At 39.9% G+C, this 23841-nt stretch overlaps 2 protein-coding genes across 2 annotated transcripts in view; one reads left to right on the top strand and one right to left on the bottom strand.

The window, feature by feature from the left end:
• The window catches only part of LOC119661207 (RING-box protein 2), a 233222-nt gene that overhangs the window by 194441 nt on the left and 14940 nt on the right, over positions 1 to 23841 (bottom strand). The window lies entirely within an intron of this gene.
• Positions 8297 to 23200, top strand: LOC119661205 (facilitated trehalose transporter Tret1-like). Its single transcript, XM_038070429.1, has 6 exons — positions 8297 to 8837; positions 21477 to 21523; positions 21580 to 21705; positions 21788 to 22573; positions 22629 to 22914; positions 22981 to 23200. Exons 1-6 carry the CDS (start codon positions 8819 to 8821, stop codon positions 23148 to 23150), a joined length of 1434 nt encoding a protein of 477 aa, XP_037926357.1. The 5' UTR covers positions 8297 to 8818; the 3' UTR covers positions 23151 to 23200.

Raw genomic sequence — 23841 nt, 5'->3', positions numbered from 1 at the left:
TTTCGAAAAATGAATCTAGAGAGTACCTTCTGTGCGATACAAATGTTGAACATTATGAAGAGGAACTTATAGCAAAAGTGATGGAACGCAACAACGAAATGGTTGAAGGCGACAACGAAGACGAAAAATCTCCAGAAATTGAAAGTAACTAACTTCTGTATATCGTGAAGCATTATCGGCACTTCTTGAACTCCGCAAATATTTTCATAATAATGAAAAGTTCATCAGCTAAACTACATTTTACATAATCAAACATCACTGAATTTTTAATAAACGAAAATTAAATTTTCAGTTATTACCTTTGCCCTTTCTATGAATATTTTTACTATTCATTTTTAAGACAAAAAAACGAGTGAATTTTATGTGTTGTTTCCTTGTTTAATAAAATAAATTCATTAATTCATAAGCGATTTTTTTAATATTCACAATTTTGCAATTATATAAAGGACAATTAACTGCATTTATCCGGTTCCGACTAAACGCACACTCCGGTTAAATGCAAAAGATTTTGAAGCCACAATTGACTGCATTTAGGCGAACCCTTTTTTAAGGTTTTGTGTAAAACGAAACCTTATTAAAATCCATTTACTATCTGACCGTCTGTCACACGCACTTTTTGCGGAAACAGTTATAATGATTGACATGGTGGAAAAGTGGGAACTGTGAACGCTCATGCGTACATTGAGTTACATCATTCTACGTCGGATTTATGGAGAATTTCCCATACATGCAAAAGGGGGTGTACCCTTTTTTTCACCGAATATAGTCATGTGGGGTATCAAATGAAAGATCTCGGTTAGTACTTTCCGAAGGCGGTCTTAGTTTTGACATTTGTTGGAAAGTGATGATCATTTCTTTCACGAAACCATTCTCAGAAACTATCTAACCATAGAATCTGTAAAAAATCAAGGGGCTGCCACTATATGGTGGCTCTGAAATAGCTTCCATACCGATATCAATTCAAATAAAGTTAATAATATTATATTACTATAATTTTTACTAATTGACTGCAAAACCCCTGTTAAGTTCATCTTAGAATTACGAAAGCATAGCATAGAGCATGATTCTATCAAGCTTGGTGGAAATCGCACTATTAGTAACAAAGTTATAATAGGCGAAAGTTGTCGTTTCTGTGCAAATTCAAGACGCTGATTGTCAGTATCGCCCGAAAATGGATATTCTCACATAGTCCATATATAGTTATGCGTGCTAGGTTCTAATGGGGCTCAAATGGTTCATACCTAAAGCATCCAGCTTCTGGTTTCCCGATTTGTTTAGGTTGGATAACGTTACGAGGCCACTCGTTTTGACGTGAGCACATTTCGACGCCAGATATAAATTTTCACTAACATTTTTTTTTGTAAATTGCATCTGGGAGTTCATATCATTTTGATCGCGCACAGTTTTTCACCAGCATAATGTTGGGGATGCATTTTAACGTATATTCATATATAAGCACATATGATATAGATATAGGTGCGGAGAGAACAAAATTATTTAAAAGGAAATAAAGATCCATGAAACAAATAATCTATGCTTATGTTGTTATGGTTAAGAATTCCAGTTATCTATAAATTTAAGGGCGATTATCTCGACTGTGTAACATCAATATAAAATTGTTTGCTGTATTCTAACATTACAAGAGGGAAATTGAAACATACATACATAGTATGTATGAGTGCGGAGAAGAAAGGCCATTGAAATTTTATATTGGTATAATTTGTTATTTCCTTACAAACAACATATATGCAGTGAAATTTGGTTAAGTGGACCCTCGATAAGTGAGAAACCTTTGTTACAGATAATTACAATGAGGCCCCGACACTTTTGCATTGAATTTCCGAACCTTTTTAAATTAGATTTTACTTTATAAATATTTTCGACGTTTACCTGTATATTTGGGACTTTTTAACTGAATTTTCTGTATATGTAAGACAATTTATCATGTTTAAACTTGTTATGACACGTTTGCTTACAAACATTCAAACTTCTTTCGATCTTTTTTTGTTTCTCAGTACTATGTATCTAAGATTTTGTTAGTTAAGCAAGTGATTAAATGTGCGCAAAATGTCGAAGCGAGTTCATTGACAGCCGCTGATAAATTAAGGGGGTCATCCGATGTTCGGATCCGAGGAATTAATTTTGTTTTGGAATCAATTCTATCTAAATATAGTGTAAAATATATGGGCAAAGTAATTTTTTGATATTCAGAGTAGTGCGGAAATTACAGCGTTTAACAGGTAAAATGTCACATGCCAGGTTTATGCCGATCGTCGTAATAAGGCGCGTATTTTTCGGTTCGAATGTCGTTCGAAAGACTTCACTAAAATCATAAGAATTGAAGCTAAGGCTCTACTTGTGTTGTCTTCAAGAAAGCTAAGATTTATGGGCTAGTTATAGCAGATTAATGGTCAGTTAAGATTTTATGTTTAAGGGGGTCATCCCGTGTGAATGCGGTTTCTTTTGGCTTCTTTTAGAATTTTTTTGTGAAAAACTGGATAAAGATACAAATACAAATAATTTATTAATATCTTGAGCGTGCATAGTAATTTTTCCACCCCAATCGCATAGTTGGTTATTGAAATATAGATCAATTTATACACCCATCTCCAAAAAAAAAGTGTTCTTCTACTGCTACGCTAGAGGGCGCTGCGATCATCTTAAAGAAAAAAAAGTAAACGGCATTTTAACGTACAGATTTAGCTACAGTCCGCAAACTATTATAGGGTTATTAAAAAACATTAAAAACTAAATTTTTGGTGTCTTGTTAAACTTTTTTTTATGAATTTTAGTCTTGCCGTGAAGGCTCTTTAATGAATAAAAAAAAAACAACTGAATGAATCGCATTTATCCTAGTTTGCGGACCGTAGAAATATGTTCTGAATAAGTCGTGAAAATTTCAAAGAATTTCGCTGGATAGATTTTCGGCTATGGTGGTAGCCGATTTTCAACATTCAGTTTCGAGAAAAACGCATTTAAAAAGTAGGTTTCTTGAAGAAACACATATACAGCCTTGGCTCCAATTATTCTCTTTTTAGCGAAGTCATTCGGACCGATAAATACGCGCTTAATTACGGCGATCGACATAAATCTGACATGTGACTTATCACGTGTTAAACACTGTAATTTCCGAACGACTCCGAATATCAAAAAATCACTTTGCCCATATATTCTACACTATATCTAGATATAATGGATGCCAAAAAAAAATTCGACTCCGCAGATCCGACACACGGGATGACCCCCTTAACACAAAATGGCGCCACTTGCTGCATGTGAAGGGAACAATAGACCACACTCTTTCCAATTTTCGTGACAATCGGTTCAGCCGTTTCCGAATAAATCGGCTGTGACAGACAGACGGACAGACAGACATCGACTTGGTTCTAATAAGGTTCTGTTTCACACAAAACCTTAAAAAAAAAGTTAGTCCAGCAGAATGTTCAAATTATCGTCCGATCCGGTTAGTTTTTCATATCATGAAGGTTTTTGAACGCATTCTTGACAACCATTTTCGTGAAATGATTGAAATAACCGTGAATCAAGCCGGATTTGTGAAGGATTGTGGAGTACTGACGCAAAACATGCTATGCGGTTACTCATGAAGAAATACCGTGAGAAGTATCGCTCTGTTTACATTGCGTTTCTGGATTTGGAGCAAGCGTTTGGCTGTGTGCCACACGAACTCATCTAGTATACTCTACGATACTCTTAGGGTCAGAAGAACTCGTGTGCTGCGTTCAATAACTCTACCACGATCCAAAAAGTAAACTTCGAAGTGTGGAGGTGTATCAAAAGCCCATCAAACAGACACTTTCACTGTCAATGACAGTGACCTGCCCAAATATTTAAATCTTGGGTCAATGTTATCAGCCAATAGAGAGCTACGTTATGAAATTGCTTCACACATTAACGCAACCGGGAGAAAATGGCGGTCCACAAGTGGCGTTCTTTGCGATCAACGTACAACGAACGTCTCAAATCTAAAAATTATCGTAATATCGTCCGTTCTGTCGCCCTTTGCGGTTCTGAATACTGGCCGACTATAAAGGACAATGAACGGCGTCTTGAGGTAATGGAGACGAAGATTTTGATCAAATGAGGATATCCGCGGTCGATATTGGGTTGTACTGATCGTGGAAAAATTGCAGGAGAGGCGTCTTCGATGATATGGTCATGTAATTAGCGCGAAGGAGAATTCACTTGCCAAGATTGGTCTGAACATCGAAGTCCATGGTAAGCGACCAAAAGACCGGCCGAAACAACGATGGTTTGACACACTGGATCATGATTTGAAGGCCTCACGACTATATCTTTGGACTTTGGTCAAATAAAATGGCGCAACCGATCATGACGAGCCGACCCCGCTTGTGAACGTGTTCGTATTGCCTTCCTAGTAGAAATAGTTACGAAATGCGTATGCGATTAGACATAGTGAGCATGAGCAGTATAAAGACCAATGGGAACACTTCAATTTGATTGCCTGCATATTATATGCGCTTATATGGGGAATGTTTGATACAACTTTGATATAAGAAAGCAAGTCAAACAATATTTAGAGCTATAATGTCATTGAAAACATTCCAGAAAATACATGTTTTATTTGTTTAGATGATCCCGACGAACCTTTGACTTCTGTTTAGTTTCGACGTGAATTGCAAAATGCAAGAGTAAGAGGTCAAAATGTGCATGTTTGTCTGTCACACCCACTTCGCCTGAAGCGGCTATTCCCATCGATGTGAAATATGGTGGAAATGTGGGAATTGCGAATCCCCCTTGCGGTGACTACCATCCTTCTATGCTGAGTTCAAGGAAGGGGTCCACATATATGCAAAAGAGGAGTGTACAATTTTTTTTCACCGAATATAGCCATGTGGAGTATCAAATGAAGGGTCTCGATTAATAATTTTCAGAGCAGATATTAGATTTGACATTGGTTGCAATGGGGAGGAGTATGGAGGTCAAAAACAGGTCATTTATTTCAACGACTTTTTCTCAGAAACTACCCAACCCAAAAATATGAAAAAATGTATGGTAGTCCGTGCACATGGTATCTAGGCCTGAAAATATTCCCCGTCACGATATTTACTCAAAGTTAAGGGGGTCATCCCGTGCGTCGGATCCGCGGAATTGATTGTATCTAGATATATTGTAGAATATATGGGCAAAGTAATCTTTTGATATTCGGAGTCGTTCGGAAATTATAGTGTTAAATACGTGATAAGTCACAGCCAGATTTAAGTCGATCGCCGTAATAAAACTCGTATTTATCGGTCCGAATGACGTGCGAATAACTTCGATAAAAGGACAATGAAATTGAAGCCAAGGTTGTACATATGTTTCTTGAAGAAACCTAAGGTTTGTGGAACAGGTATAGCAGATTAATGGCCAGGATAGGTTTTAACTTTAATCAATCAACCAACATTAACCAACCAACCAACATCAAATCGCACTGGTCAATAATAATAATAATAATCGTTGGCGCAACAATCCATATTGGATCAGGGTCTTGAAGTGTGTTAGAGCACTTCATTCAAGACCGTAACGTAATAAAGATAGGAGAATACAACTTTGAGACCGTTGATAATTTCTCCTATTTAAGGTCGAAAATCACAACCAATAACAGCTACGATGATGAAATCCGCGCACGGTTGTTGCCAGCCAACAGAGCCTATTTCAGCTTACAAAGACTGTTCCGCTCGAAACGTCTCACCATAGGGTTAAAGCTCTTACTGTACAAGACAATGATCTTGCCAGTCCTCACGTATTCCTCGGAAACTTGGGTTCTTAGTAAGAAAAATTGCGAACTCTTCGCCACGTTCGAGAGAAGAATCCTCCGAAGAATTTTTAGCCCCCTACATGAGGATGGACGATTCCGTAGCCTCCATAACGACGAAATCTATGAGCGACACCATAACCGTCAGGTTGTGGATAAAATCCAAATCCGGCTCAATAGGTTACGGTGGGCGGGTCATTTAATCCATATGGATGAGGATGATCTAGCCCTGAAAGTCTATAAGGGCAATATCTATGGTAGAAAAAGAAGACGAGGCAGATTCTGCCTGAGATGGAGCGATGGCGTAGGTCAGGACGCTAGATAGCTTTTAGGAATATCGAATTGGTGGACTTCGGCGCAAAACCGGTATGTCTGGAGTCCCTTATTAAGGCAGGCCTAGACCGGATACCGGTTATTGCGCCGTTGATGATGATCGCTTTTTTGGAGATGGTTGTATAAATTGCTCTGTATTCCAATAATGGACTATGCGATCCGGTTGGAAAAATTACTATCCATGTTCAAGATATTAAGGGGGTCATCCCGTGTGAAGGCCGTTTTTTTCGCCTTTTTTAGAAATTTTTTGTGAAGAACTGGGTAAAGATACGAATACGAATTTTTCACCGTATATTTATTAATATCTTGAGCATACGTAATAATTTTTCCAACACGATAGCCTTGTTCTTCATTGAACTATAGAGCAATTTATACACCCATCTCTAAAAACAGGTGTTTTTCTGCTACCACGCTAGAGGGCGCTATGATCATCTTAAAGAAAAAATTAAACGGCATTTGAACGTCAAGACTTAACTACAGTCCGCAAACTAGGATTATTCAAAAATATTAAAAACTAAATTTTTGGCGCCGTGTTTGGCATGACCCGTGACTATCCGCCTGTGACCATTCTCTAATTTAATGTTCTCATTATAAACTTTTTTTTGCGAATTTTGGCGTTTTTTTGAGGCTTTTTTATTGAATAAAAAAAAACTACTGAATGAATCGCAATTATCCTAGTTTGCGGACCGTAGAAATAAGTTCTGAATAAGTCGTGAAAATTTCAAGGAATTTGGTTAGATAGATTTTGGGCTATGGTGGCAGCCGATTTTCAATATGCTGTTTCGAGAAAAACACATTTAAAAAGTAGAATGTAATTTTTAGCCATAAAATCTTAACTGATCATTAATCTGCTATACCTAGTCCATAAACCTTAAGTTTCTTGAAGAAACACATGTACAGCTTTGGCTTCAATTTTTGTCCTTTTAGCGAAGTGATTCGAAGGTCATTCGGACCGATAAATACGCGTTCTACTACGGCGATCGACATAAATCTGGCATGCGACTTATCACGTTTTTAACACTATAATTTCCGAACGACTCCGAACATCAAAAAATCACTTTGCCCATATATTCTACACTATATCTAGATATAATTGATGCCAGAAAAAAAAAATCGATTCCGCGAATCCGATACACGGGATGACCCCCTTAATAAATCTATGGTGAAAAATTCGTATTTTCATTTTTATCCAGTTCTTCACAAAAAATTTCTAAAAAAAGCGAAAGAACGGCCTTCACACGGGATGATCCCCTTAATGATAGTATGTTACTATATTTTCAAAATTTATTGTGAAGCTCCCGTAAGTTCCGTAAAGTAGTAGTAGTAAAATAGACTTTAATAGGCATCATACATCATACTGAAAAATATGTCTAAGTCGAATTGAATATTCGATATATTCACTATGAACTATATATGTGAGTGGAACCGTCGTGCATATAAAAAATCATTCATTTAAATATTAATTTGTGTGTGATTTTCCGCTCTTTCCTTCATTACCGCGTTCGTGTTCTATGTCGCAGTTTTTGACACCGCACCATATACTAATAGCGAACCCTCATCTCTTTTCTAGGTATGTTCTTAGATTTCGATTCTACGGCTGACCTTACACGATCAGTATTTCATATTCCATAAGTCAATCCATCAGAAATGGAGTGATGAAATGACTGGTGGACTGGCGTGTGCAGTATAAACTAGGCGAAAAAAAACTATTGTCAACTAATTATCAGTCCAGGCAAACTGACAGATTTTATTTGAAAATTTAAATTATTTTATTTATTATATTTGAAAAAGCATGTTTTTCTCTTCTTCAATTTCGTTCTTCTTTTTCAACTTTTATAGCTTGCATATGCCTGTCAATAAATGGAACGTCTGAATAAAATAGGCATAACAGACAGGTATCAAAGGCTTTATTCTACACAAAACTCAACCTTGCAAAAATAATGCTACTTTCGAAGACTATTTGACATTAAAAGAAAGAAAACTGGAAGTTTCCGCACATAAATTGCAGTTCTTAACCACCAATATAATAAAATAACTAGTAATTACTTTTCAACAAAGGGAATGAATTGAATGAGTGCTATTTATACATTTTTTCAGTTCACAAAAGAAACATTTATCAGTCCGAGCAAATAGTGGGCTGTGACTGATTGAAATGTACAGCATTCAACACATTTCTAGTAGTATAAAATATTATCAAATATATAGAATTTTATAGTTAGATCACTGTTCAACATTCTTTGAGTGAAACATCAGAAACGCACGTAGTGTTGACAAAACACAAAATTTTTGCTTCCGAGCATAAAGTCGTTTTCATAGCGTTTCATCGTCAGTAAGATAAATTGTTTGTTACAACGGGTTAGTTAAAGAGCTGTATCGTGGTGTTGTAATTCTGCTGTGGATAACCTAATTTAGTGGAGTTCTATAATAATTGATCATTAATATCGTGTACTATGCCCATATAATTCGTCAATATCCATATAACTAAGTCATTCTCGTGAAAGTGAGACAAGAGGATTTTTGGAACAATCAAATTGATTCCAAATGAACTAATATGATATTGTCACCTGTAAACAATGGTCAGTAGAAATTATTCACAAGACAAAGTAATTTGGCCAATAGAAGTTTTGGTGAACAACATTTAAAAAGAACAATTCATCCTGAATTTGGTGCACGTCCAACTCAAATCGAGATTATTCCAGCGGCAGACAGATGAAAATCTTTAAATTAGGTAATGACATACTGTGTTTTATCATTTGCAAAAGAAATTGGCGAAAACATTAATATTTCCCCAAGTTTAGTGCTGCACATCAATCTAGGTGATTTCTTTGATTAGAAAAATATTGGCAAGTTCGATTGGGACAAAAACAGTGAAAAAATACCTCCACCTACACTTTTCTTAATGCTTTTTGAACGATAAGCTTGTGGGCAAGCCAAACATATATATACGTCAACAATTACCTTATTTCGGGAACCAAGTGTCCCTTTCTTCAGAAGTAAGAAGGCAAAAACCGAGTTTTGGCAAGCAATTTTCACCAAAATTGTTAGCCAATAAAGGAACAACTCTTAAGAACCTATTCAATTTTATCTAACTCTTACATAACAAACTAACTCCTAACTCAAGCTATACAGACATACAAAATCTGCCTTCATTACATCCACTATTTGACTCTACTCCTCCTATGGTGTTGGCTTAAATTTTAATCTCATAGCCTTCTAAAATCGTACCAATAATAACTTAAAAGATGTATAAATTTAAGTGTTAGAAACCAATCCGATTTGCAAGGCTTTGGCATTAGACTTAAATAATAATAATAATTTACATCTGAGGGTGCTAATACCTCAGAGCCCATCCGTATACGGAGGGGCATCTTCCAGCGAGATTCGTTGAATCCCCTTTGGTTTTGTATGACATGGAACTCCCTTTCATGGCTACTAAATTAAGCTAGAGGGCATGGTTTTGCAATAAAGTATGGTCTACGTGCTAAGTGTGAACTGACGCACTTGATGTACTTAGATGACATCAAGCTGTATGCTGGTACTGATGACCATCTTAGAAGTCTGTTGCGAATAATAGACATGTTCAGCCGTGATATTCGGATGGAGTTTGGATTAGACAAGTGTCGAATCCCAGCCATCTGCAAAGGTCATTACGAACCGCATGCCAGACATAGCATTGGCGACCTCCACATCGCAGCTATGGCCGAGACAGACTTCTACAAGTACCTAGGAATTCTGCAAGGAACCCATGCTCGAGTTGGTGATCTGAAGGATGCTCTGCTGTCCGAATTCCTGCGACGTGTAAAGCTGGTGCTGAAATCGCATCTCTCGGGGAAGAATAAAATAAGCGCGTTGAATGTATTCGCTATCCCTTCACTGGCTTATGCATTTGGAATATTGCCGTGGACGAAGACCGACCTGGAAAATGTCCAGCGGCGGATACGGACAACTATGTCCAAATTCCGAATGCATCACCCAAAGTCTGCCGTGAAGCGGATGAACCTGCCTCGTGACATCGGAGGTAGGGGCGTGGTTGACGTGGCGGCACAACATCATCGCCAAGTCGACTCGCTGCGCGCTTATTTTTACAGCAAAGAGCAGGCGAGTCCCTTGCATTCGGCTGTCTGTAAGGCAGAATGTGGACGGACTGCACTTAACTTGAAGAATCGATCTTTCAATCCTCTGAGTGGGTTGAAGTCGGACCAAGAGCAGATCGATGAACGGAAGTCGAAGGCAATGCACGGTAAACACGTGAATTGTCTTTGGCAGACATTTGTCGAACAGATGGCTGTGTGCTGGGGAGTTCTTTGCTGAGACCGGTGGGTTCATGTGTGCCATTCAGGATGGCGCGGTCGCCACCCGAGCTTATAAAAAGCTCATCATGAAGGAACGGGTGGAGCACGACCAGTGCAGAATGTGTGGTTCGGCGTTAGAGACGTTGGACCATCTCATTTCTGGCTGTACTGTTATGGCACCGGGGCAATACATCACCAGGCGTAATGCTATATGTAAGGTTATCCATCAAAACCTTGCATACAAGCATGGGCTGATCATGGGAACATGTCCGGTTTACCGATATGAGCCGCAAGCAGTACTTGATAGTTCTGCTTACAGCGTGCATTGGGACCGGCAAGTTCTGACTGATCGCCATACTGCACATAACAAGCCTGACGTACTGCTAGTTGACAAGACGGGTCACTCTACGTATATTAGTGATGTTCCTTTTCCCCCATAATAGCAACATTGAACAACGTCTCGAGCGGGTGGTTGTAAGTCCCATAATATTGTCAGCCATAGGTATTGTATCTAAATCCCTCACGGCTTCCCTTGATGTCCTGGGACTTTCGCACAATCTGGTCCAAATCATGCAGAAGTACACCATTCTGCATACGTATACGATGTTGCGGGAAGTACTCGACGGATTCCCCCATTAACCTACCTCCCGTCACTACCACCATCGCCCCTTTAGTTTTTAAGTCAGTAGGATCGTCCGAACCTAAATGCTTGGCACTTAGTGATAGTATTAGGTAAAATCCGGCATCTGCGAGATTGTGGCAACTCGGAAATAATAATAATAATCGTTGGCGAAATAATCGATATTGGATCAGGGCCTTGAAGTGTGTTAGGGCACTTCATTCAAGACCGTAACGGCACATTACAGGATTACAGAACGCTGTAGGAGGCAATGTCATTATTACCCTGATTTGACACAGGTATTCATTCACTTGCATCCGATGTCAAATCACGATACAAATCCCACTGCCACCAGTGTGATTTGAACCGCGACCTTCCGTACGACAGCCTTGCGCTCTAAGCACATTTGACATTGGTAGCCTTCGCATTGGTTTTATCTCTACCAGTATTCACAGGATGCAATGACTCTGAATTATATTTGAAATATTTTGTGAACAAACCGTAATAACTCAAACACCACGATAGTTAGAGTGTTGAAACAAATTTCGAATCCTAGTTAAGACTTCCTTAATTGGAATAGAAAAACTTACCCATGCAAATAAAGTAAGCTGTATAGAAGTAATAGCATTCCAAATGAGAAAAATCTTTTTGTCGAATCTTAACACACACTAATTTTCATGCAGAAAACGAATCTTTTCTTTACTCTGATAAAATTTTGTTTACGTAAGTTGGAGTTTCGGGTATAAAAGTTTTGCGTTCATCTTATTGCCGGGTCAATTTCTAAAATATGAAAATATACTGTTATCAACTTTATTTGTGCAAATATCGGAACCGGATGTATTTTGAGGCTTAGATTTCGCAGATGCACCACTGTCATTTTTTTTTCAGATTTTTTGCTTGGATAGGTTCTTCTTCACTTTTTGGGATAGACATTTTCAGTCCTCACTCCTCTATTTTTCAACAACAAACAACATTCCTATATCTGATGAAAAAAATTTAGATCCGCCTTTCACTTGTATGAGGAGCCCCCGTTAAAGTCAACACGTGATGCACCTTCTTACCAAATTTCGTGACAATTGGTTTAGCCGTTTTCGAGTGAATCGAGTGTGACAGACAGATAGACAGACATTAAATCGAAAAGGGTCAATTACGTCAAGGACCCGTTCTCAGAAACTACCCTACCTAAAAGCCTAATAACAGTACATTACCATGATTTCTACTACTACCACCTTAGAATCACCAAGTATTGCCGTAATCCTATATTACTATAGAGTATAATTCACACTATTACTAACAAAGTCATAATAAGTCAGAGTTATCTCTTTAGCGCAAATTTCATAAAATCTAAAACTTTGAACGAATCACATTAATACAATGAAACATCTGAGAAATTAATTCCTTGGAACATCTGAGAAAGACACCAGCACAGATGTTTGCCTGAAATAGACATCAATCCCCAAAAGCCATTTGTCTGATGCAGACGTTTGCTTGTTTAATGTCTGAGACAAGCACAGATTTTTGTCTGACACAGACGTTTGTCTGAAACAGACGTTAACAGAGGACATCCTCTAATTTTTTTTCTCGATTTTCCAGCTTCAAGGCGGCATTCTTGCTTCTTTTCTTCTAGCATCGAAATTCTAAATTCCTCCATTCCTCCGAAGGTTCAACAAGTCGGAAAACCGGAAGCTTGACGCTTTAGGTGTGAAGGGTTTTGTGTATTTCTTTTATAAAGCCATTTGAGTGTGCATTTGCCTCATTAGAACCTAGCATGCAATATATGCATGTATTATGTGAGAATATCCACTTTCGCGTGATAATGACATTCAAAGTCTTAAATTTGCATAGAAACGGCAACTTTGATCTGTTATAACTTTGTTAGTAATAGTACGATTTCCACCAAACTTGGTAGAATCATGTTCTATATTATAGATATGAAGGGTATTTCGGAGTGGCAGCTTCCTGATATTTTGCAGATTTTCTGGTTAGGTGGTTTCTGAAAAACTAGAGAACAGAGGAGAGTAGCTCCTATCAAACCTACGCTACGGAAAGTACTAACCAAGACCTTTCACTTGATACCCCACATGACTATATTTGGTGAAAAAAAATTTACCCCCTCCTTTTGCATGTATAGGGACCCCTTCCCCCTTAAATTCAACCTTGAAGGATGTAACTCACTGCATGCGTGAGCGTTCAGTTTCCACCTTTTCATCAAATTGCGTGAGACGAATAGACAGACAGACAGTAAACCGATTTTAATAGGGTTTTCTTTTACACAAAACCTTAAAAAGGGAGTAGGGAAATTGGGATATTGGAGGAGAAGAAATTATATGATTCGTAAGGAGGAGAATATACGTAATTAGGGAGCCCTAAAACGCTTGTTTTTCAGTAGCAGAGATCTGGTTAAATGTATTTAATAGATTTATTACTGACAGTTTTTCCGTACATCGATTGGTCGAATTCTTGGATGTGTCAGGTCCGGCTGTTGATTGCGCGATAATCTTTGCATGGCCCCCACTAATTATTTTGAGACACTATGTTCAAGACAGCAGCACAAGGACTATTTGATGGACGTTAATCCTAATTGGATCATCAGATTGAATATTTTTGGGGATGTTTAGCTTGTCTGAAGTTACAGACTGGGTTTTAGAGCAACTGGTTGTTCTGGTGTTATGACTATAGGAAGCATAGTTCGGTGGCGAACCTTTCTTCTAATTCCGTCCGGCTTTGGTAGAATATCATGATACGATGTTCTTCGAATAATTGTCCCGACAGTCAGAATTACATATTCTGTAACCTATACTCGGTAGGTGAGCTGTTGAATCTTACGGACAACTGTTCTGAACATTTTGAAGAAGTAGTGTCGTGGGCTAAAAAATCTGCTACGAGCATGGGTTTAGAAATCTTGTCGAAGGTCGGAGTAATGAGATCATGTCTTTGTATTTTCGTCGAATAAAATGATATGGGGTGAATGATGATGATTCGCTGCGGTGTCAGGGAGTGAACCTTTTATTTAACAACGGCCATCTCTGTCCGCAGCTCTCCTTCAAAACTGTTTAACTAACTACCATAAGCGAATTTCTGCTGCTGAATTCGAGGATATTGGTATATTGCTGTTTGGGGTCGAAGGAAGTGCGGTATGCACCTTGTTAGCTAAGCCGGCAGTTAATGCTGCTAGAATCCGCTGAAGAGTACAACGTTTCAGCATAGACTTTGCACTAGCGGCTCTGGAACAGCAATGCCACCGAAATTTTGCAACCAACGGAGAAACTGCTGATATTCTCCATGAGTTGTTTTGTTTTATACTCTTGACTGGCTCACAACTACCTTATTAGCTGTTCGTATAAGCAATTGTGTCCACATATTGCCACTCTGCGTGCTTCTGATATTTGAAATCAAATTTCGGATTGGTTCGGACTGAATTCTGGAAACATCGGTACGCAGTTCACCACGTTCATGTTATACTTATGGCTGGTGTGAACAAATGAATTGTTTTGAATTCATGTACAGACAAATGTCCCGTTTTCTCCTAAACTATCCTTGCGAAATCAAGAATAAATCTGTCAGGGAAATTGGGAGGATTTGCAATGAAAATCCAGGCAGGGTTTCCAAAATCTAAGGAGCATTCATCTGGCTGTGCATCCAACAGACCACGTAGTGGGCATCCGCTCAAAATAAATAAGTTTCTCAGACGAGAAATTCTAAAAACTGTCCATGCCAAGCCGTGCATAAGCGCTCAGACCATCGTTACAAATTTGTGTGTGCAGGAACAAGTTACGGGAAAGTGTTTGTTTTGACCGAATTCATAGGAAGAAGCCATATATTACCAAATTAAATCGTAAGCACCGTTTGGAATTTGCAAAAGGATATCTGCAAAACCAAAATCGTTCTGGGAATCTGTTATTTTCTCAGATGAAAACCGGTTTAACCTATTTGGATCAGATGGTAGACAAAAAGTATGGCAAAAAGTGAAAGAAGGGATGAAACCAAAAACTTGAGACTCACCTTCAAACATGGAGGAAGTGGTATTATGGTCTGGGGCTGTATGAGTAGAAAAGCAGTTGATGCCTTGCATATTATAAATGGAATTATGGACCAACATATCTACATTGACATTCTCAAAAATAATTTGCGACAAAGTGTCAATAAATTGGGGCTTGGTAGTTTTTTCGTCTTCCAGCAGAATAACGACCCGAAGCATGCTGCTATGAAAACAAAGGAGTGCACCCCGCCAGCTGAAGACACTTCCACCGTCCCTAGACCTTAGTCCTATCGACCATTTATGGGATGAAATTAATCGACCAAACCAACTACAGAGAATATCGTCCGCAAGAAGCATCGAATTTTGAAGGAGCCTGCTTTTGCTGTTAGGAAGATCGGCAAATGTGCGGTCATTTAAGCAAAGGATCGTAACATAACGAATGTTATTGGAAAGTCAATGCCCATTCAACGTCAGAAATAATCGCTAAAGGCTTTTCACAATCGACAATATACATTTATATTAGATGTTGGAGTGAAGTTCCCCGGAAATATGCTAAGCAATTACCAAGCAACTTTCCGAAGCCCCCCGTGAATTGGGGCCCAAAAATACACTCAGTCTTCCCTGCTTATGGTAAGAGGCGACTAAAAGTGATAGAAATTTATGAGCCAGCAACCTCCACATTTTGAAACTTTATTGCTACCGAAACACCAAAATGCTTCGGATGGGGACTGACCTCATGGCTATGACCTTCAGCTATCGAAAATTATGAAGACTACCTCTCTCCCTCTTACCACGTTAATGACAATACCCTTTTGTAATCTGGAAAGCCAAGTGATAGCAGATGTGAATCCGATGTTGGGTTGTTTCGGACGACTACCGCAAGGCGCGATCTCTTCACCTGGAAGCCGGTTTTTGACAGACTTGTGACAGTAGGATTCCAGTCCAGGTTAAGGAGCGTCACAATTGTATAGTGCTATGCTCCAATGGGGAATTCCGATATAGTGGAGAAGGTTGTTTTCTACGAGCAATTATAGGCAATTCAACGGAGGCTTCCTGAAGATGACGTTGTAATTGTGATGGGTGATTTGAATGTCAAAGTGAGGTCGAACAACACCTTGCTTGCGCATGTGACGGGGAAGCATGGTTGACATGTTTGTGGATTTCTGAAACTTCCACCGCACAGTGTTTGAGCACAGAGACTACAATAAGATCACTTGGGTTTCAATTGAGCGACACCGTACGAGCAATCAAAATGACCACTTTGCGATCAGCAGAAAATGTAAGAGTTGATTTTGTACGTAGTAAAATAGGCGCTGACATTGAAAGAGTTCACTATTTGATGGTCGCCTATGTTCAATTGCGTGTTGCGTCCGCCACTTCTTACAAGGTTAGAGAATTGCGATCCTCCAAGTTAAACACTGACCCCTTATTTGATCTGGATGTCGCTCAATAGTGGGAGATTTATTTTGCTGATCGGACGCAGATGCATTGGGTAACCCGCCTGAGAATATCGATGAGCATTAGGCTGCCTTAAAAAATGCTGTTTTCGGGTGTTACGCAGGTTGACCATCGTGACGAAATCGTGGAAGCGGATCGATGAATGAAAGGGGTTAAGGCTCTATTGAACTTCGAAACCGAGAAAAATTCTGGGAAATTCATCGTAGTATGCGCCATGGCAAAAGGAAATTTCCTATTGCGATGGTCAGAGAAGTGGAAGACATACATTTTTCGATGGTCCAGTAAAGGACTTTAACGAATTCTCATCCACGATGACGAGCAGCTGAAGAAGTCGAAAGAACACTTCACCACTGTTCTGAACCGTATAATATCGCTAAGGTTCCTCCTCTTATGAATGAAATAGCTAGTCATCGTAACGTGCGGATACGGATTTTCCTCCAAGCTGAAGAGATATCATTTTCATTTCATGGCAATTGGGGGAGTGCTTGCGTGTTCATTGGCGTCGCAAAAATTATAGGTGAAATAATACTGGTGTGGCGCAGCAGAGTTAACAACATTCGAAATTTATTTCGAATGTGTCGGTGTTGGCGCCGAACCGGATGTTGTCTGACGCATTAATAGTGCTAGATCCGCTTTCGTTGCCTTATCTAAAATCTAGAAATGCGATTATCTCAAGACCAAGATCAAGTTGAGGCCGGTCCGGGGTAACTTCTACGTTGCTATATAGGACTAGTACATAGAACATTACCTCTATTCTTACTCAAAGCGCTATGCATCGTATTATTAGGAGTACGCTGGCTTGATACTGTTACAGACGAAGAATTTGGTCTCCGAACAGGCTTGGTATCCGTACGTAATGTAATTGGAAGACGGAAGTGGCGGTGGATAGGTCACATATTAAGGAGCGGCGACAATTGTATTGTTGGCTATGCCATGCAGTGGAATCCATTCTCCCAAGATGGCCGACGGGTGGGTCACCTCAAGGGCATTTGGCGCAAAACAATAGAGGAGTGAGGGCATTTCAAGAAGTGATGGGGGTGGTAAACGCGCTAAACGTCACCAAGGGGTATACGGCAACCATATTTCCAAAAGGAATATTGTCGAGTAGTTTGGTGTCGTAGAGGGTCAAATAAAAATATAAAAATATATCGCGCCCTGTTTGTTTCATATGTATATATACGACATCGGACCTGATTTATATTGCGGTGAGGGTTTAAAGTAGACTGCCGCCTTTGAGGGAAAGTAAAAAGATATCTAGGGTTTTTCTCACTTTCTTGCTCCAATTAATCGTGCCTGAACGCAATTAGGACCGCCATAATATCAACCCTGAAAGGAAACCTGACGTCGAGGGTTCCAACTTCTTTCTCAACCATCAAATGGAAATAAATTCAGTTGAGCGTGAAATGCAGCCAAGCTCGCTGCCCGTAAATATCGGTATATCTGCTTTCTTTGCTTCAATGCAGGAAGCCATAAATACATTTGACTAAAATCTTCATTTTGAAAACTTCGATAATTTGCTGATTTTAAAGTGCTTCGTTCTTTCATAACGTTTCTCAATGACATTTAATAAGCGTAAGTTTTTCCTACTTAAATCAATTACGCTTAACTAAATCTTTTATTATTTTGCTATTTACTAGGATCCTCTTTCTATATCATTGGTTAGAATCCGTTGTTATCCTTTAGAAATCAGCCCGGTTTTCTTTTGCTGGGGTGTTTTCCTTCCTTATCCCTACTCCCCTAAAGCACATATTCAACACCTCGGCAATATCCTCTTGTACCATTGCTATGTGCAATTGTCAATACGATCCCTAATGCTAAAATTTGTGTCCCTTCTTTTCTCCTCCTCATGGCGTACTAACTGAATAACTACTCATATGCTATTCTCATCTAAGCTAGCTTCGTTCTAAACTCCTTCATCCAGTTCTTTATCCTCTCACCTAACTCTTATTAATAAATTCTCCTTCACCTAACTGATCTGGAATTATTCGCGTTACTTCTTTTGTAGTTTCTGGTTCCTCTAATGCAACTTGGATATGATATCCATGAGGAGGAGCAGGAAAATTGATTCATTCATTAGTACTCTGGCGCTTCATTGTTGATCTTCTTTTCGAATTCATTTTTATGTTACCCCTACAGAGGAGACTGCAGAGTCGGAGAAGATACCTTCTACGAGGCAGTAGAACGAACCCTCGAAGCCTGTCCCAGATATGATATCAAAATCATACTTGGGGATTTTAACAGCCAAGTAGGGAAGGAGCCCGTATTCAGGCGATACGTTGGCTCCCATAGCTTACACGAAAAAACAAATGATAACGGACTGCGGAGTATTCAATTAGCAGGGTCACACGAAATGGTTGTTGGAAGTACCTGGTTTGCGCGGAAAGCGGTCCACAAACATACGTGGGCCTCTCCAGACGGGACCACTTTCAACCAAATTGACCACGTGTTGATCGAACGCCGCCACCTCTCAGCCTTGATGAATGTCAGAACATATAGGGGGGCCAATATAGACTCGGATCAATATCTCGTTGGCATGGTGCTCCGAGCCCGAATAACAACACCACCTAGAATCCCCTCTGACAATCAGGTGAGAGTTAACACTGAAGCCATCCATTACACAGCCCTCCGCGACACCTATAAGAGGGAAATGGATGCCGCAATAACCGCAGTCAACAGAGGACCTGGAGATGAAGCATCAACAAATGATCTTTACAATCACCTGAAGAACGTTATCATGGATACGGCCACAAGCATACTTGGCCTCAGTCGCAAAAGGAGTCGGAACGGCTGATTTGACGATGAATGTAAGCTAGCAACGGAACGGAAGAATGCCGCATACAGAGTAATGTTGCACTCTCAAAGAAAGCCGGCACGCGCAGAGACTTATAACGAACTCCGTCGAACGGAGAAGCGACTTCACAGACGGAAAAAGGAAGCCTGGGAGAACCAACAAGTCTGTGAACTAGAAAAATACAGGGAGCAATCGCACCAGCCACGCAAGTTTTACCAACAAGTCAGCAGAATGAAGCCTTACACACCTCGATGCTCATCCTGCCGAGACAAAGAGAGAAATCTGATTTCCGACAGAATGGGCATATTAGAGCGATGGGTTGAGTACTTTGATGAACTACTGAACAACCAGAACATCGGCGAGTTGGAGGTCCCGCCAACTGAAGACAACGGCCGAATACTGCCTCCAACAAGTTTAGCAGAAACAGTCCGTGCAATTCATCGACTAAAAAATCGTCAGGAGTCGATGGAATTTCAGCCGAATTGGTTAAATATGGAGGCGACCAGTTACACCAAGTGGTTCATCAACTTGTGCTCAAAGTATGGGATAGCGAATCAATGCCTGACGATTGGCAAAGAGGCATTATCTGCCTCATACATAAAAAGGGAGATATCACACACTGAAGCAATTATAGAGGTATCACGTTGCTGAGTAACATCTATAAGATATTCTCCGATATTTTGCTAGGCCGGATAGCCCCATACGCCCAGAACATCATTGGCTCATACCAAAGAGGCTTCACTCCAGGCAAATCAGCAACAGATCAGATTTTCTCTCTGCGACAAGCGATGGAAAAACTGTTGGATTATTGACAACAGTTGCACAATCTATTCATCGACTTTAAAGCCACCTATGATAGCACAGCCAGGGTAAAACTGTACACGGCCATGAGAGAATTCGGACTGACTAGGCTGACCCTGACCAATGTGCGAGGCCAGATAAAAGCAGCAAGATCAGTCTCAAGACCATTCGACATCAACAACGGTCTACGACAAGGGGATGCCCTATCACGCGTCCTCTTTAACCTGGCCCTCGGGAAAGTGATCCGTGATGCTGAGGTAAATGCAAGGGGTACGATCCTTTTTAAGTCCGCTCAACTACTGGCCTATGCTGATGATATGACATCATGGGAAGAACCACCCGAGACGGACAAACTGCCTTCATCCAGATCCAGCAGGCGGCGCGAGATCTTCTGCTGCACATCAATGAAGGCAAGACAAAGTATGTATATGGTGGGAACGTTAGCACCGAAAACCAACCAACCAACCAACAACATCAAAACGCACTGGTCCAACGGGAAGAATAAAGATAGGAGAATACAACTTTGAGACCGTTGATAATTTCTCCTATCTAGGGTCGAAAATTGCAACCCATAACAGCTACGATGATGAAATCCGCGCACGGTTGTTGTCCGCCAACAGAGCCTATTTCAGCTTACAAAAACTGTTCCGCTCGAAACGTCTCACCATATGGTCAAAGCTCTTACTGTACTAGACTATGATCTTGCCAGTCCTCGGAAACTTGGGTTTATGGCAAGAAAAATTGCGAACTCTTGGCCGCATTCGAGAGAAGAATCCTCCGAACAATTTTTGGTCCCCTACATGAGGATGGACGTTTCCGTAGCCTACATAACGATGAAATTTATGAGCGATATCAGGTTGTAGATAAAATCCGACTCAATAGGTTACGATGGGCGGGTCACTTAATCCGTATGGATGAGGATGATCCAGCCTGGAAAGTCTTTAAGGGCAATATCTATGGTAGAAAAAGAAGACGAGGCAGACCCTGCCTATGATGGAGCGATGGCTTAGGCCAGGACGCCAGACAGCTTTTAGGAATATCGAATTGGTAGACCTCGGCGCAAAACCTCGGATTTCGGAAATTCAATTGTCAGTTTTGGGATTTCTTCAAGAAAAGTTAATGAATAATGAAAAACGAATTTCCGATTTTAACTAGCGACCTAGGCCCCACAAAGATCTTGTTTACTTATTTCTTTTAGTAGCGCTAAACGCGCATTTGAAAAAGAATGGACTGCCTACTTTTAATCAACGAACACAAACAATGCCTTCCATCTATCATTGGAACATACTTAAAATTTCGATCCATTTTTCCATGTGGCATGGTTTTGAAATTATTTTTGACATTGCCGCCTTTGACAAGAAGTAAAAGTAAATTTGTCGTCAACAATGATGCACTTTTTTATTTCATAATGGATAATGACAAATCAGAACTTTCTGCAAGGCCGATTGCGAAAAGCGAACTAACATGGTCCCAGGTATGAACTAGTTAAGATGTCGGCCAAGAAACGTATTTAGTTTTATTCATTTACAGATACTCGTTACAGTGACGATAGCCATTGGTGCGATATCCTTGGGAGTGATCCTGTCATATTCAGCTCCTGCCATTGAATCAATGAAGGACAGAAATCAAACCAATTTCGACGTATCGGAAGCGGAGGTAAGTATGAACTGAATCATGCACGTGAGGCATTATTTCCAAAATAAGATTCGCAAAACTAATAGATTCAAACGTCTTTCAGGTATCTTGGGTCGTATCCGTTGTGCCTTTGACCGGAATTATAGGGAGTTTTACTGGTGGTCAACTACTCGAATATGCTGGTCGAAAATGGACAATGTTTGCGATGTCTATCCCGTGTATGGCAGGATGGCTCTTGATCGGTATTGCTGCAAACATGGCTATGATTTTGCTGGGGCGCTGTTTGACCGGGATAAGTTTGGGCATGGCGTCTGTGAGTTTTCAAGTATATCTGTCCGAAGCAGTCCATCCCAGTGTGCGAGGATCACTTGGCGTCTTCGGAACTCTGGCAGCCAATTTCGGAGTTATTGTGGGCTATGGATTAGGTACTTTTCTTAACTGGTATCAACTAGCCTTTTGTGGATTAGGATTGATAATTCCGTTTGCACTGCTGACCTTATTTGCCCTGCCTGAAACGCCGCGGTGGTATGTAAAAAAGAATCGTGAAAGTGACGCACGCAGATCTCTCACTTGGTTGCGCGCCAAAGGGTACAATGTTGAGGCAGAAATTAAGGAATTCATAAGATCGAATTCTGAAGACAATGCAGTGAAGACCAATCAATTTGAGCAGTTGGTGAAAAAGCAAAATCTAAAACCCATGCTCATTGTCATTGGCGCGATCTTTTCAGCACAAATCTCTGGCGTTCAATGTCTTATTTTTTACAACGTTTCAGTTTTCAAGATGGCGGGAACTATCTTGAAACCGAACGTTAGCTCAATGATAACTGCTTGTGGTTTAATGTTAGCTACGTTTGTGCCTGTCTGTTTAAGTGATCGTATTGGACGGAAGGTGAGTTACTGCCGTGAGAAAATTCAATTATTCATTCAACGTTCCTTATTACCAGGCTCTACTCATATTCTCAGGAGTAACCATCTTTGTTCCAATGCTCATACTGGGCACGTTCATTTACTTCATGCATAATAAAGAAATTTCGCCGAATTTGTCCTGGATTCCACTCGCATGCATGTTCATTATTCTAGTAGCTTATGCGTGCGGATATGGGCCAATTCCATTTTTGCTGATGGGGGAATTGCTTCCGATGCCGATACGAGGATTAGGTGCTAGTTTAGCAATTCTAGGCAATTTCCTAGCAGCCTTCATCACCGCGAAAACTTTTCTAAACCTCCTGGGTAGGAAAAATTGAAACCAAGAATCGAGAATTTAATAGTGAAAAGCAAACTTTTCTCATTTTTTAGGTGTCCTAAATATATACGGTGTATTTTGGATGTATTCTTGCTTTACATTTTTGACGTTATTCTTCATGGCGTACTTCGTACCGGAAACAAAGAATAAAACTTTGGAGGAGATCCAACGTGGGTTAGTCGGAACCGGATATCGTAAAAGCGAAAGTAGTGATCAGTCGTGAGAAAAAGTAAAGAAAAATAGCACCGAAAAATAAAGCAATGCTACCAACTCTGCTGGAGTGTTTTAATTGGGAGTACTGGAGGAGGCAGTTTTTATTAATGGTTTCCAATTTTTTAACGTTTTTTTCAGTTAACCGTTTGACTAGATGCAATTAATGTGTTGGAGAATATATATTTTATTCTCTACATTTTTTTTATCATGATGACAATGACAGGCAACCAACATTGGTCGAATAAATACTCTTATGTCTTTTTAAGGTTTTGTGTGAAACAAAACCTTATTAAAATCGGTTTACTGTCTGTCCGTCACACGCATGTTTTTCGGAGACTGTAGCAGCGATTAACACCAAATTTGGTGGAAATGTGGGAACTGTGAACGCTCACGCATAAGGAAATGGTGAAATTTAATGGTGGGTCCCCATACAGGCAGAAGGGGGTTGCCAATTTTTTTTTCACCAAATATAGTCATGTGGGGTATCAAATGAAAGGTCTCGGTTAGTACTTTTCGAAGCTGGTTTTAGTTTTGACATTTGTTGGAAAGGTGGGGAGTTCGGGGGGTCGAAATTAATCATTTATTTAACGGAGCCATTCTCAGAAACTACCCAACCGAAAAATCTGGAAAAAAAACAAGAGGCTGCCACTATAGGGAGGTGGCTAGGCTCCGAAATACCTTCCATGCCGATATCCCTTCAA

The sequence above is a fragment of the Hermetia illucens genome, chromosome 1 (genome assembly GCF_905115235.1).
Source record: "Hermetia illucens chromosome 1, iHerIll2.2.curated.20191125, whole genome shotgun sequence".
NCBI classification, from domain to species: domain Eukaryota; kingdom Metazoa; phylum Arthropoda; class Insecta; order Diptera; family Stratiomyidae; genus Hermetia; species Hermetia illucens.
Note: the sequence above shows the minus strand (reverse complement) of the source record. Positions and strands in the feature narration are given on the sequence as shown.